At 51.9% G+C, this 13934-nt stretch overlaps 2 protein-coding genes across 2 annotated transcripts; one reads left to right on the top strand and one right to left on the bottom strand.

Annotated features, from left to right (window-relative positions):
* Window positions 1–3978: 3978 nt before the first annotated feature.
* HIS7 (Histidine biosynthesis bifunctional protein hisB) lies at window positions 3979–4884 on the bottom strand (the record flags this gene model as incomplete). The annotated part of the gene is made up of 3 exons (XM_049335526.1): window positions 3979–4265; window positions 4326–4512; window positions 4582–4884. The coding sequence occupies 3 exons, from the start codon at window positions 4882–4884 to the stop codon at window positions 3979–3981; spliced, it is 777 nt and encodes a 258-aa protein (XP_049185262.1).
* Window positions 4885–5039: 155 nt separating this feature from the next.
* Window positions 5040–5930, top strand: J4E83_008629 (uncharacterized protein; the record flags this gene model as incomplete). Its single annotated transcript, XM_049335525.1, has 1 exon — window positions 5040–5930. One exon carries the CDS (start codon window positions 5040–5042, stop codon window positions 5928–5930), a length of 891 nt encoding a protein of 296 aa, XP_049185261.1.
* Window positions 5931–13934: the final 8004 nt, after the last annotated feature.

The raw sequence follows: 13934 nt of genomic DNA, 5'->3' as shown, positions 1-13934 counted from the left end.
CAGGGCGTTGACATGGATGCGGTCCAGCAGAGCATGGAAGACATACGCAAGGAGCGCGAGATTCTTCTCTACAACCGTCTCACTGCGAGGAGGGCCGAACTGGAGAAGGTCCACGCAAACATCGGTTCTTGGGACACCAGCAAGACCGACACACCCGAAGATGATGGAAAGGTCAAACTGGCCCTAGTCATTGAGCAGAAGAAGCTTAACCTGTTGGAGAAGCAACGGAAACTGCGGAGAGAGATCGCCCAGCAGATGATCCACGCTGACAACCTTGCCATGACAGCGAACCGGACAGTATACCGACGCCTCAAGAAGCAATCGATGCGCGAAGCCCGTCTTACCGAGAAGCTGGAGAAGCAACAACGCGACGCACGCGAGACCAAGGAGAAGAAGAAGCACCACGAGTTCATCGATGCCATCCGCAAGCACCGCAACGAGTTGCAAGAATCTGGCACGGCTCAGCGTATGCGTCTGCAGAAGCTTGGTCGTACCATGATCACCACCCACCAGAACATCGAGAAGGAAGAGCAGAAGCGCATCGAGCGCACCGCGAAGCAACGTCTGCAGGCTCTCAAGTCCAACGACGAAGAGACCTACCTCAAGCTTTTGGGCCAAGCCAAGGATACCCGTATTTCGCACTTGCTCAAGCAGACCGATGGTTTCTTGAAGCAACTCGCCGATTCCGTCAAGGCACAACAGCGATCCGCAAACAACTCATACGAGCCAGAGGAGCCCGAAGAGGAGAGCGAAGCCGAGTCTGGTGATGAAGATCGTCCGGGCAAGAAGAAGACTGACTACTATGAGATTGCTCATCGCGTCAAGGAGGAGGTCACAGAGCAGGCATCCAACTTGGTTGGAGGTACCCTGAAGGAATACCAACTCAAGGGTCTGCAGTGGATGATATCCCTGTACAACAACAACCTGAACGGTATCCTTGCAGACGAGATGGGTCTTGGAAAGACTATTCAGACCATCAGTTTGATCACTTACCTTATTGAGAAGAAGCGACAACCAGGACCTTACCTAGTCATTGTACCGCTGAGTACTCTGACCAACTGGACCAACGAGTTCGAGAAGTGGGCACCAAGCGTCACCAAGATTGTCTACAAGGGTCCTCCCAACTCGCGTAAGCAATACCAGCAGCAGATTCGATGGGGCCAGTTCCAGGTTCTCCTCACCACATACGAGTTCATCATCAAGGACAGACCAGTGCTCAGCAAGATCAAGTGGGTACACATGATTGTCGACGAGGGTCACCGTATGAAGAACGCCGGTTCGAAGCTCAGCATGACCATCACACAGTACTACACAACGCGTTATCGTCTCATTCTTACCGGTACCCCACTGCAAAACAACCTCACGGAACTGTGGGCCATGCTTAACTTCGTCCTACCCACTATCTTCAAGTCGGCCACTTCGTTCGACGAGTGGTTCAACACTCCTTTCGCCAATACTGGAGGTCAAGACAAGATGGAGCTTACAGAAGAAGAGCAGTTGCTCGTCATTCGTCGACTTCATAAGGTGCTTAGGCCTTTCTTGCTCCGTCGTCTCAAGCGCGATGTCGAGAAGGATCTTCCCGACAAGACCGAGCGTGTGATCAAGTGCAACTTCTCCACCCTCCAGGCGAAGCTGTACAAGCAACTTGTTACACACAATCGACTCATGGTCAGCGACGGCAAGGGCGGAAAGACTGGTATGCGCGGTCTGAGCAACATGTTGATGCAGTTGCGTAAGCTGTGTAACCATCCGTTCGTGTTCGAAGAGGTTGAGGACGTCATGAATCCAACCAAGGGCACCAACGATCTCCTATGGCGTGCGGCCGGCAAATTCGAATTGCTTGACCGCATTCTACCCAAGTTCCAGGCTACAGGCCATCGTGTCCTCATGTTCTTCCAGATGACACAAATCATGAATATCATGGAGGACTACTTACGGTTGCGGGGCATGATGTACCTGCGTCTGGACGGAGCGACCAAAGCAGATGACCGATCCGATCTACTGAGGTTGTTCAACGCTCCCGACTCACCATACTTCTGCTTCCTGCTTTCAACGCGTGCCGGTGGTCTTGGACTGAACCTGCAAACTGCCGATACAGTCATCATTTACGACTCGGATTGGAATCCTCACCAGGATTTACAAGCCCAGGATCGTGCTCATCGTATTGGTCAGAAGAACGAGGTCCGCATTCTGCGTCTCATCACTTCCAACTCGGTTGAAGAGAAGATTCTCGAGCGAGCCAACTACAAGTTGGACATGGACGGCAAGGTCATCCAAGCTGGTAAATTCGACAACAAGTCCAAGGATGACGAGCGAGACGCCATGTTGCGTATCATGTTGGAGTCTGCTGAAGCGGCTGAGAGCCTTGAACAAGAGGAGATGGACGATGACGACCTGAACCAGATCATGATGCGTCACGACCATGAGCTGATAACATTCCAGGAGATGGATAGGAAGCGTGCGGCTGAAGATCCATATGGTCCAGGTAAGCCGCTCGGTCGCTTGATCGGTGAGAGCGAGTTACCCGACATCTACCTTAACGAGGAGGCGCCCATTGTCGACGAGAAGGATGACACACCAGCTGGTCGTGGCGCTCGAGAGCGTACTCGCGTCAAGTACGATGACGGTCTTACCGAGGAGCAGTGGTTGGAGGCTGTCGACAACGACGAAGACACTATCGAAGCTGCTATCGCCCGCAAAGAAGCCAAGGTCGCCAAGCGGGGTAGGAAGAGTGGCGGAGCGCGTGACGAGGATTCGCCTGTGCCTTCACGTGCTAGTTCAGAAGAGCCTATGCCGAAGAAGCGAGGTCGTAAACCCAAGGCTGAGAAGCGCAAAGCTGACGAAGCCTCCCTCGACGTTGATCTCGCACCTCGGAAACGCGGTCGGCCTGCTCCAGCCAAGGACATGTTGCTTCCTGATCAACGAGCCTCGCTTCAAAAAGTCGTCAATCTTGTTTACGAAGCTCTCAACGATCTGGAGGAGGAGTCGCAAGACCCGAACATTCCCAACCGCGGTATCATCGACCCGTTCATCGAACTGCCAGACAAGTGGGATTACCCGGACTACTACCAGCTGATCAAGAACCCCATCTGTATGAAGCAGATCGAGAAGAAGATCAACAAGAAGGAGTACCAGTCTGTGAAGCAATTCCGTCAAGACCTTGGTTTGTTGTGTAACAACTGTCGCACATACAATGAGGACACATCGCTGCTCTTCCAAGACGCCAACCTCATCGAACAGACCGCACTTGACAAGCTCCGTGAAGCAACCGCGGAGTTCCCAGAATGGCAAGATTACGACGACGGTGGCAGCGTGCACGGTGGTCTTAGCACAATGACAAGTGCAGTTGGCACACCACGAGCTGGCGTCTGAAGAACGTAAGTTGCACCACTACACACCGTATTTTGAGCATCTACTAACAGTACCAGATGACAACGCACGTCCTCAAACACGACCGCGTGACACCGAACCACCTTATACCTTCTCTACATGTCGTTTATTGCCTCACTGTATAACTTGCAAAGACCTGGACGAAAGAAGATTGAAAGAAACATTTCATTCCAGGCATTTCCATTACGCGCTTGCACGGTTTTTCGTCGCTCCACCACACCACATTTGGGCGCGGCTTTTCCTCCCCATGGTTTTAAGATGCTTGATTGAGTAACACGATTTTGGGGTTCAAGGGGGGGATTTTCTTTTTCTTTCCAAAGTGGAGTTTGATGCATGCATGCATGGCTATTGTAGCTAGTGAAAGCTTAGTTTGGCTCGTCTGCCTCTAGATAAAAGGGCAGTTTGATGGGCCGAGAGAGGGAAGAATGTGATTGTTTGCATTCATTTTGGTGCGGTTTGCTTGTTGTGATGGATTGACGTGGATGGCCTAAGTTGTGCAGAGTCACCAATCCAATGTATATCCCAAATTCTACACCTCCGAGCATCTGACATCCACCAGCGTCTCGTCCAGTCATACGACCTGCTCATCTATGCCTGCTCCGCGTTCCACTTGACGCAGTCCTGGAACTTGACGCCCGAACCACCAAAGATATCCAGTGCGCTGCCAATGGTAAGATCCACCTTGCCCTTGCTCAGCTCCTTCACCAGTTCCAAATCTTCAATCGACCGGCCTCCACCCGCATACGTGACGGGTATGCTGCACCATTCCGCCAGCTTGGTAACGAGTTCGTGGTCGATACCGCGTTGTAGACCTTCGACGTCGGCGGCGTGGATGAGGAACTCGCTGCAGTGGGGTTCGAGGAGGGATATCGATTCTATTTGTGTTTTGTTAGCTGTTGTTCTGGGATTGTAGAGGAGGGGTGTGGTGTATGTACCTTGGTTCAATTCAAAATCGGTGATGGTCTGCCACTTGTTGGTCGCAACGAACCACTTGTCGTCTTTCCTTCGGCAGGAAAGGTCGATGACGAGTTTTGTTTTGTCGTTGTCGAGGGCTTGGAGGACGGCGCGGAGGCGGTCCATGGAGAAGGTGGAGCAGGGGAAGAGGTACGATGTTATGATTACCTACTGCGCGTCGATTAGTTTATCTACCTTTTATAATAGTGTGTGTCCTGGTATATGCGCAAAGCTCACCTTGTCCGCGCCTCTTTCAATCCATTCAGCCGCGTTCTTCTCTGTAATCCCGCCGCCAACTTGCATGCCGCCTTTCCATGCTTCCAATGCTTCTTGCGCTGCTTGGTCGTTTCCTGGACCGAGCATTATGACGTGCGCACCTGTTAGGTCATGTTGTTTGTATAGGTCGGCGTAGAAAGCGGAAGGGTGCTCGGAGGTCCAGTTTGTCTTCAGGACGTCGGGGGTGGTAGTGTTGAGTGTGCCGCCGACGATTTGCTTGACGCTTCCGGCGTGGAGGTCTATACAAGGGCGGAAACGCGTCATCTTGCAATCTGTATGGCTGTGGTGATGGTGGTGTTGCGGGGGAGGGGTCGAGTGAAAGACGGAGGTCCGAGCGAGCATTTGGCGCTAAGAATTTCCTAGGTTGAACTTTTGGATCGCCCCGGCTTGCGCTCAGCACAGCCCACAACGACACGATAATGGCGCCCGCACTCGGAAAACGGAAGCGTGTAACGCGCAAAGAACTCGAACAACCGTCGCGATCACCTTCTCCCTCTTCCGGCTCGGGCGACGACTCCGGCGCAGAAGATCTCCAGGCGATATTCCGGCGCGCATTCGAAGCAAAGTTCAAGCCTCTGCCGGTAGAGCCTAAGAAAGCGAAGATAGAGGAAGCGCCCGTGGAAGACGAACCAGAGGAGGAAGAGGAATCGGACTGGTCAGGCATAAGCGACAACGAAAATGACGTCGAAGTCATCGAGTACCAAGACCCAACGCGCGAACTCGACGAGACCGAACGGGCAGAAATGAAAGCCTTCATGTCGTCGAAACCGCCCACCTCAGCATCCACTACAACATCAAAGAACACCACCACGAAGAAGAAACAAAACGACGACGCCGACCCCAACGAATCCTCCATGCTAAAAAACGACATGGCCCTCCAACGCCTCCTCCGCGAATCCCACCTCCTCTCCGCCTCGTCCTCGGGCACCTCCACACCCACCCTCGTCGCCACCGGCGCCGCACGCCACAAATCACAAGACCTGCACCTCCAAGCGCTCGGCGCCAAAGGCTCCATCTTCACACAGAAGAAGATGCCCATGGCACAGCGCAAACACATGATAGACAAAGCGCGGACGACGGAAGAAAAGAGGCGGGCGGACGCAAAGGAAGCGGGTATTGTTCTAGAGAGGGAGAATAGGGTGGTTAAGAAGGGGCCGGAGAAGAAGAGGGAGAGGGGGGTTGGCGGGCCTAGTATAGGCAGGTTTAGGGGGGGTACGCTGAGTTTGAGTAAGAAGGATGTGGAGGGTATTACGGGGAGTGGGAAGAAAGGGAAGGGGGGGAAGGGGGGTGCGAAGAAGGGGAAGAGGTGAGATGATGAGATACCCAATATGAGTTATGTGCCGCGAACGATATCGTTTTTGAGTGTCATGGATGCTCTCGCGTATATGTTTCGTGGATCACAGAAGTTTCGTGAAGGTGAAGACGAGGGACATGCCAGCGCACGACTCAGAAAATACGAGCTTCGCTCCACGCGCAAGCCACAGTGAATGTCGCGGACGAACTGTCACTGAGCCTGTTCACCGGAACTGATAAGGCGCTTTCACAGAGGGAGGAGGGAGGCAAGGGAAAAAGCCAGAGCTTTTGGTCTTTGCTCTATAACGACCTCACACTCTTTCTACTACGAAATCAACTCACTAAGATTGGTTCTCTATGTCAAGCGAACTGAACCAACAAGGCTCCAACTTAACCTACTTTCAATCCAGCACTATGGATACATTATCATCTTCTTCCAAACCAGCCTGCTCATCAACCCAAGACAAGCCGTTCCGGCTCCTAGACCTTCCCGCAGAATTACGATGTATGGTCTACGAGGAAATCGAGATATCAAGTTGTCACTATCGACTCAAAGACCCAACATTCAAGCCTGAGCCTGAACCTGAGGAGCAAACGACTCAACCATCATACATGACGCTTGTTGTGAATAGTCTGCCAGTAGCCATACTCGCTACCTGCCGTCTCATTCATGAAGAAGCAGCACCTTTCCTCGCGCCCAAGCTCGAAAGGCTACGTGATGAGCCCTCACATTTCATCATCGACTCGACAAGCCTTCACAGCTTCGTTAACAATTACCGCAGCATTGGCACGATCTTCGAGAAACATGAGTATGACGAAATCACAGAGGATTGGTACGGCCTTGGTGCTAGCAAAGATCCTGAAACCTGGATTCCGCGCCATTTCGACATAGGATGCACTTACGATCCACAATTTTATGTCTTCTTACGCGGCTCCAAAGAACATGCCACCATCGTCGAGTTCTACAGAAAATGTCTTGAGGTCCGACGACGCCGATACACTACAAAGACAGTGATCACCGTTCGTTATCGTCCTGGATCACCAGCAGATCTCGTCGGCGACTTGAACTTCAATACGTGGCTGGCGGATCGGGCGAGAGATGGCTTCGAATTGCAACTTAGTGGATTCGGCCCCAACGATGTCTTGATTGCAATGCGAGGTTTTCCAATTGTAGCTTATCTAACTGGAACACCCAGGGTGGGTATCAATCCGCTTTGGCAGGTCAGAGAGATTTCGGATGCGGAGTGGAAGACAGTGTCAGCAAGGGATGGCATCGTTGATGTGAATGGAGAGGGTGTACAACAGCCCAATGTTTTTAGAGAGCTAATTGTCTCAGGCATCATGAAGATGTGGGCTTTATTAGGGGTGAAGTAGGGAGTGGACAATCTAGAGAGGACTCATAAGGATATCATATCTGTCAATCCTCTTTCATCGGAAAGGCGATGTAATAGCTGTTCACCATAAACAGATAAGATATTCATTTCAACACTGGTGGTGATTTATGAATTAGCCCGCTGTTACACTCACTCGTGAATCCATAGTATGCAACTGTAAACCATGCTTGTGCAGCGTAAACCGGGTAACACATCTCGTACAAATCATTCCATGAAGGACGTCGCGCTGATTTCACCTACTTTACCTACTAGTACTGCGACAACCTAGAGCGAGCAGCACCTACTCATAATTTCCGCAACACATACCATTCTTACACACAAAAATGCTCTCGAACAAGAGCAATTCCAATCATCAGAGACACGAAGTTTCTCCACCAGACTCCAACTTTGCAACAACCACCATCCACCACGGATACACATATCCAGACCCAACTACCCGACTTACTCGACATAGCCGCGCATTACTCGACCTCGGAAGAGAGGAACCAACAACTTGGTCCGCAAACCCTACGCATATGACGATCGACCCGTACCAAACCCGCGCGGCCCCATCAGCCCACCCCAAAACCACACCTTCACGCCCGCCCCTCCAAACGACCCGTCGCAACACAATTCCCAGCGTGTATCGCCTACTCCGTGTGGACCCAACTACGCACAAGGCCATCACAAGACTATCTGCCCTATAATCCCGCCCTATAACCCACCCCGCGCTTAACCTGCCCTCTGCCCGCCCCAAACTATCCATCTAGCTTACCAAACACCGCACAGGTTTGCGCCGTTTTTTTTCGCTGGTAGACGTCAGCCCTATCTCAGGTAGTCACTCCGATAGCTTATCGGGCTAGCAATAGGCGCGAAATTGTATCTAGACGTCATGTCAAGCTGACTGGCGCCCCGGAGATCTGCTGCGCGTCCCAATCATGTGTCGTTGCGCTTGTTTTGGAGCCAAGTTGTTCGAGAGAGGGGGCTAGCAAGCGAGGTTTGCGATGGAGCTGCGGTGGTTTAAGGTGGGTTTTCGAGCGTCGCTTGTTGGCTTCCGCGGTTGGGATTGGGTTGGGCGCTTAGGTTGGAGTATCCTCTCGAGAGGTGGGGATGTAGGGTGGTTGACGGGCGCGGCGGTTGTTAGGGCTACCGGTCAAAGTGGATAGGTTCGTTCGTTCCTTTCTGTCGGGGCTGGACGGGTGGTGGGCATTTCGGACCTAACAATGAGTTATTTGGAAGGTTTCTGTGGGCGGAAGAGGAGTTCTTTCAACTGCGACGATGATAGGAAGGAGAGAGATGTTGGGATATTAAACTATTCTGCATGCGAACATCGTGTCTTGGATATATGTAAGTGATGATCATATGACTAGAGCGATCAGTAAACAGTTCTCTCAGAGTGAGGCTCCCTAGATCGCATCTTTCCGGTTCTTAGCACTACTAGTCGACTTTGTCTCATGATGTGCGAGCGTGTTCTGAGTAAGCAAAAGTCTCACCTGTGCTACATTAATGTGCTACTAAATAAGGTCAATATGCCCACTATCGAGCGTTTAGTCCAGGAAGGTTCCACCTATCTTCGGTATAACGGGTAAGTCTCGGATAAAGTTCCAACGATTGCGCTTGAGACCAGAACTCTTCCTGTAGCTCTGCTAGCGTACCTGTCGCTTAATGTACGATGAAGCATGACGGATGATTCTCTTCAAGCTAGAAGAACTCAGTAGGGCGTCTGCACGGTAACTCGTCGTTTGAGACGGCTTGTGGGCCTTCAGTGTAGACTACAAAGATAGTCTTATAGACCGGACTGAACGGAATGTATGGCAGATGTTGGCACTAAGAGAATTGTGATGCGCCCAGGGTCCATATGTTCTGCACGTGCAATACCAGAGTTTGGGGACGATGATTAGGCTGATCTCTCGTTTTTGATGCTCAAATGTGCATCCTGAGTCTGGCACACCAGAGGCGCTTGTGCGGGTAAGTTGCAAGTCCTGCGCTGGATGAAAATCGATATTGGTGCCCACAAGAAATGTGTAGTGAGCGCTATTGTAGCATCTACAGACTAGACGGTAAAGCGTAAGAGTAGCGAGTGTAAGTCAGGTAGCCAGGAAGCAGTAGAGACTGTGAATTAATTTGAGTCATGCATTGGAGCGTGGTAGCCAAAGGGCTGATGATGTCCACAAATTGACCATATCATTTGTTGTTCTAGTTTGGGAAACGTTTCGTAGCGCGGTCGAAGAGGGAAAGAATGCCGAGCACATGGCATAGTCTTCGAACCGTATATTGAGAATTGGATCATCGCGCGCGTATAGTCGTAGGAAAATCTGGACGGACAGTTTCGTGAGCGATTAAACCCACAATGAATCCCTAAATAGGAATCGAAATCCGAATGAGAAGGATTAGGATACTGAGTTGAAGGAAGACGATGCAATCTAGTCCAGGACGTGTGCCTCTTTGGGACGTGTAATACTGTATACCATGACGCTAGGTAATCTATCTTAACGAAATGAAGAGGCATATCTCCCCAAAGACCCCAGTACTGAGTGTCTCGACATGGAGGACCGCTAGAGCAACATGGTGAGGGGTGAAACAAGTAATCTGTACACAGCGAAGTAGTGCGAACTTTAGTTCCTGAATGGAGAGTCAGATGCCTTCGCTGCATGCAGGAAATACGACAGGACAGACAGGAACACCGATCAGCTTTGCATCTCTTGCGCTTAACTGATCATGTACCCTGACAGGCATGGGTGTCGAACGGCAATGAGTCGTAATGAGGCCTTCCATCAGAGGCTGAGCAAGATTAAAGTTCCAGTGGCGATGGACTCTTGGTAGAATGTTCAGCTTCATTTCAGCGTCGTAATGCTGGGAACCCTCGATCGGTGGCGGCGGGGGCGGTGGCGATCAACATCGATTTGGAAAGGGGGATCTCAGCACAGTGATCTACTCCATTCTTTTGCAGTTCGCCATGCAGAGAAGGCCTATTCCTGGGAAAGAAGGGTGCAGACGCGTCAATGAGGCGTGCCCTGAAACTCCTCCAGGATGGCAGGCGACCTGAATGGGCCAAAGCGACACTCCTGCAGCTTCATCGAAATCCGGTCGAATCTGTCGCCACTGCGTACATCTGTATCATGTGGCAGGTCTGTACCTGGCTTTGTTCACCTCTATCGATGGAGGTGGCCTTTTACGTGATGCGCGTCTGCCGTCGGCTATTGCGGGAGCTCATCGATCGCGGGTTTGGCATCGTCGGGATGCTGCGCGTACATGACGGCCTCGCCGGAAACCCCACGCGTTATGCCACGATATGTGTCGAGTGATTCCCAGCGCCAGAAGCGTCAGCTTGCACCGTTGATAAATCTATCTGTCGGCCTGAAACTTCGGTTGGTCGGTACATGGCAAGCTACCGAGATCTAGAGGCACGGCTGTCATGCAAGATTGACGAAATGCGGAAGCGGAAGCGGGCAGGCTCACCGATGAAGATCTGGAGGAATGTCAGAAACGGGCCGAAGACATGCGATGGATCTATCATGGATAAAGGAGCAAGATCTGATTTTTCTTTTCCCATCATGTGTGTGTGGGAGAACTGCTGGTTGGAGTTGGGGAAGCGGCCAGCGGGGCGGACTGGGTACTTGGGAAGGGCCGAAGAGCTGCCGAAGTATCGTTGAGATGCCGCTCGGGAGCCCGCCACAATGAGCGCGGGCACCCTGGAGTCTCCAGACACCCAAAGCGCAACTTTTATTGGTGGGCGTGTTGGCCGGCAGGAAGTGGCTTCGCGTAATGCACACTGCGTCCCTGGTGGCGTCGTGAATTGCGCCCGCCCTATCAAATCCCCTCAAAGCCGAAGGCGCAAAGGCACAGCAGCTCGCCAATCTGGAACAACAGTGGCAGTATCTGGTCTGAGTCAAGGAGGTTCTTACCCCCTCTGCGATGTCCGTCACCCCGCCATCTTGGACTTTCAGTCCGTGGACTGTGTTCTGCCTTGTTGCGACAAGAGGTACGCTAGAGCTAGCACGGTTCCGTTTCGAGCGCTGTGCATGATCCTTTGGCGGGTACAAGGTGCCGTACCCTAGATCTCAAGAGCACGGAGCGGTACGTTCTGATCGGTGGGGCGCATCGAAATACCTCGCCGACCACTCTGATACCCACTTCGCGACCGGTGATGCTGTTTACTAACCATCACTGGAGACGAATAGATGGAATCGGTCATGGGACAAGGTGATGCGTTCCAAAGAGATGGATCAGGATTCAGGAGCGCTGTAGCACAATCACCGCTGCTGGTGTCAAGAACTGTCAGTTCATATTCGTCATACGATACCCGATGAACTGGCTAAGCCGAGATACTCATATGCCCTCCACATACCGAGTTTTAATTTTGGCATCGTCCTTGGAGAGCTCCAAGTTCTATCTTGCAGCTGGCGGATTTCAAAATAATTACAAGTGGTCAGCCGCGGCAGCAGCCACAGCAGCTCCTCCACGCTTCAGACTTGACATCTCATGACATCTCATGTCCTCAGACACGACTCGATCGCTCGCTGACGCCATTTCATCGACCCGCTGTTGCGGAACGCTCAGGTACATCGCTATCGGGTTCTCAGATCCTGCAGGTCGCGATAAAACGAGTTAGTTTCAATCAAGCGATCCTGGAAGTTCATGCGCCCCCTTGTCGGTCCAATTCCATAGTGTCATCATCGCTTTCCGGTTATACCCTCAGAATCCGGCCTTTCATGCCAAGCTAACTAGCGTGTAGTCGGTGATGCATGAGTGCATGGTTCTAAATGCAGATTCCCCTCCCCGGGCGCAGGGGCGAAGAAGGCGCATCAGATCTGATGAAGACTCCGATACGAACGGGCAGGGAAACTGACTCGAGCTTCACACCACTACATACCATCACATCGTGGCCGGAGGTTGAGCTTCTTGAGATGCTGCGCTTACTATGCAGCATTACCCAAGGTTTGCCCAGAAACAAGATGACACCATATAGTGATATGCATCTTGTACGTAGTGATCGTCCACTAGGTTACTGAAAACATCCGACGTTAAGCATCATTGCGCTACCATCTTCGGATGCACGTAAGCTTGTAGCGTACCAGACTCTTCTAGACCGATTTACCGCTATTTCGAGATTCCGCGAAGAGGTTGGTGTTGAGTTGGCGACACTGTGCAATCGCTTGCCATCTCACTTGTCTCAGAAGGCGAGCGATGCACGATCTGAAGGCGACGCCACTGAGATATAGTGTGTTTGATCATCAAGATCGATGTTTTCTGGAAGGCGATCCAAGTGGCGAGATACAGCAGATCTGCGTGAGAGGTGTGAGTGCTCGAAGCAAAGGTATGCCGGTGGCAGTTCCCTACGGTGAGGGTCTCTGCCGGGTTATTCCAGGTATCGCAGCGTGATGTAACATGTTGAGGGCCCAAGAGCAGGATATTCACTGCTAACGGTGCATAGGATTCAATCGCTGTCGGTGTATATCAGACCGGCTTATGTGCCTCTCCATGGTTAGCTTTGGCGCCTGCATTGCATCGGCATTGCTGGATGCTACTACCGAGTTTGGCATGCGCCTTGCCATCGCTATTAGCCGCTGCTGTTTTACGAGCATCCTACGCCTCGTTCCCCTGCCAGACATGCCTTCGTAGTTGCGGTGAGTGTTGGTCAAGCACACAATGCTGCAACATGATTGCGACTACTGCACATGGGGTTTGAGGTTTTGACCGGTCTCCAAGATTGTAAAGTGCAGTAGCACCCAGTCAACAACTTTAAGATGTCTGGCGGTCAAGCTCAAGTGCATCGTTGGCATTGCTTCAAGGGAGAGTGCCGCAATGTCGCAGATTGTTTAGAGTGAGCGGTGATTGGAGTACCGATGAGTAGTTCTATGAGATCAGCCTATTTGAACACCGCATGGTACATGCCGGAGCAAAATGCTAACGTAGAACGGCTGTCTAAAATGAACCGCGAAGTTTTCATCCAAGATGATCCAATGAGTGGTACTCAGTGGACCTCTAAAGTACCTTCCAGCTACGGTTGGTACCGGGACAATGATACTGAAGGGCAGCTTAAGGGTGAAGCGCCGGTAGCGATGCTTGTCGGTCTGTTAACGATCAAGGTTTCGAAGGAGTAGTCTGTGAGCTAGGCACACCGTTAAGCGGCAGCTTGCAGGCCTCTCAAAATGTGATCAACAGTGAGCCCTGGATTTCGTGGAGGGTGGTGTCTCCCACACCCGCATACAATGCGGTGTAGCTACGCGAGTACCAAGCCATGTGGAAGCATTCAGGGGATTGTACAGGAAGCTGTAGCTGTACGGCGATGTTGAACACGATCAGATGGCGATGGCAGGGAACATGGTTGATGAAACACATCAGCGGCCCCGGGGAAGCGATCGGGCCTATCCGTTTGGTTATTGACATTCGCGGCTGACCTGTACGCCTAACCAAGGTGGGTCTGACAGGACGAACTGTGCGTCTTTGGCCCGCGGGCCCAGGATCTGTGCTCGGTTAGCAACACGCGCATGCATGCCGTCATTTGGCTAGCATAAGGTTCAGACGAACCACTCGCTTCACTAAGGATTCGACCTCTCGTGAAGCGGACACTAACACAGACAGACGATTATACGGCGATCACAGACCAGTATCACCGAACAAGGACCGCGGATTGCTGCCGCTGGT

Source organism: Alternaria metachromatica (assembly GCF_023757995.1).
Source record: "Alternaria metachromatica strain BMP 0045 chromosome Unknown scaffold_26, whole genome shotgun sequence".
NCBI classification, from domain to species: domain Eukaryota; kingdom Fungi; phylum Ascomycota; class Dothideomycetes; order Pleosporales; family Pleosporaceae; genus Alternaria; species Alternaria metachromatica.
The sequence above is the reverse complement of the archived record's forward strand: the minus strand, read 5'-3'. Positions and strand labels throughout refer to the sequence as shown.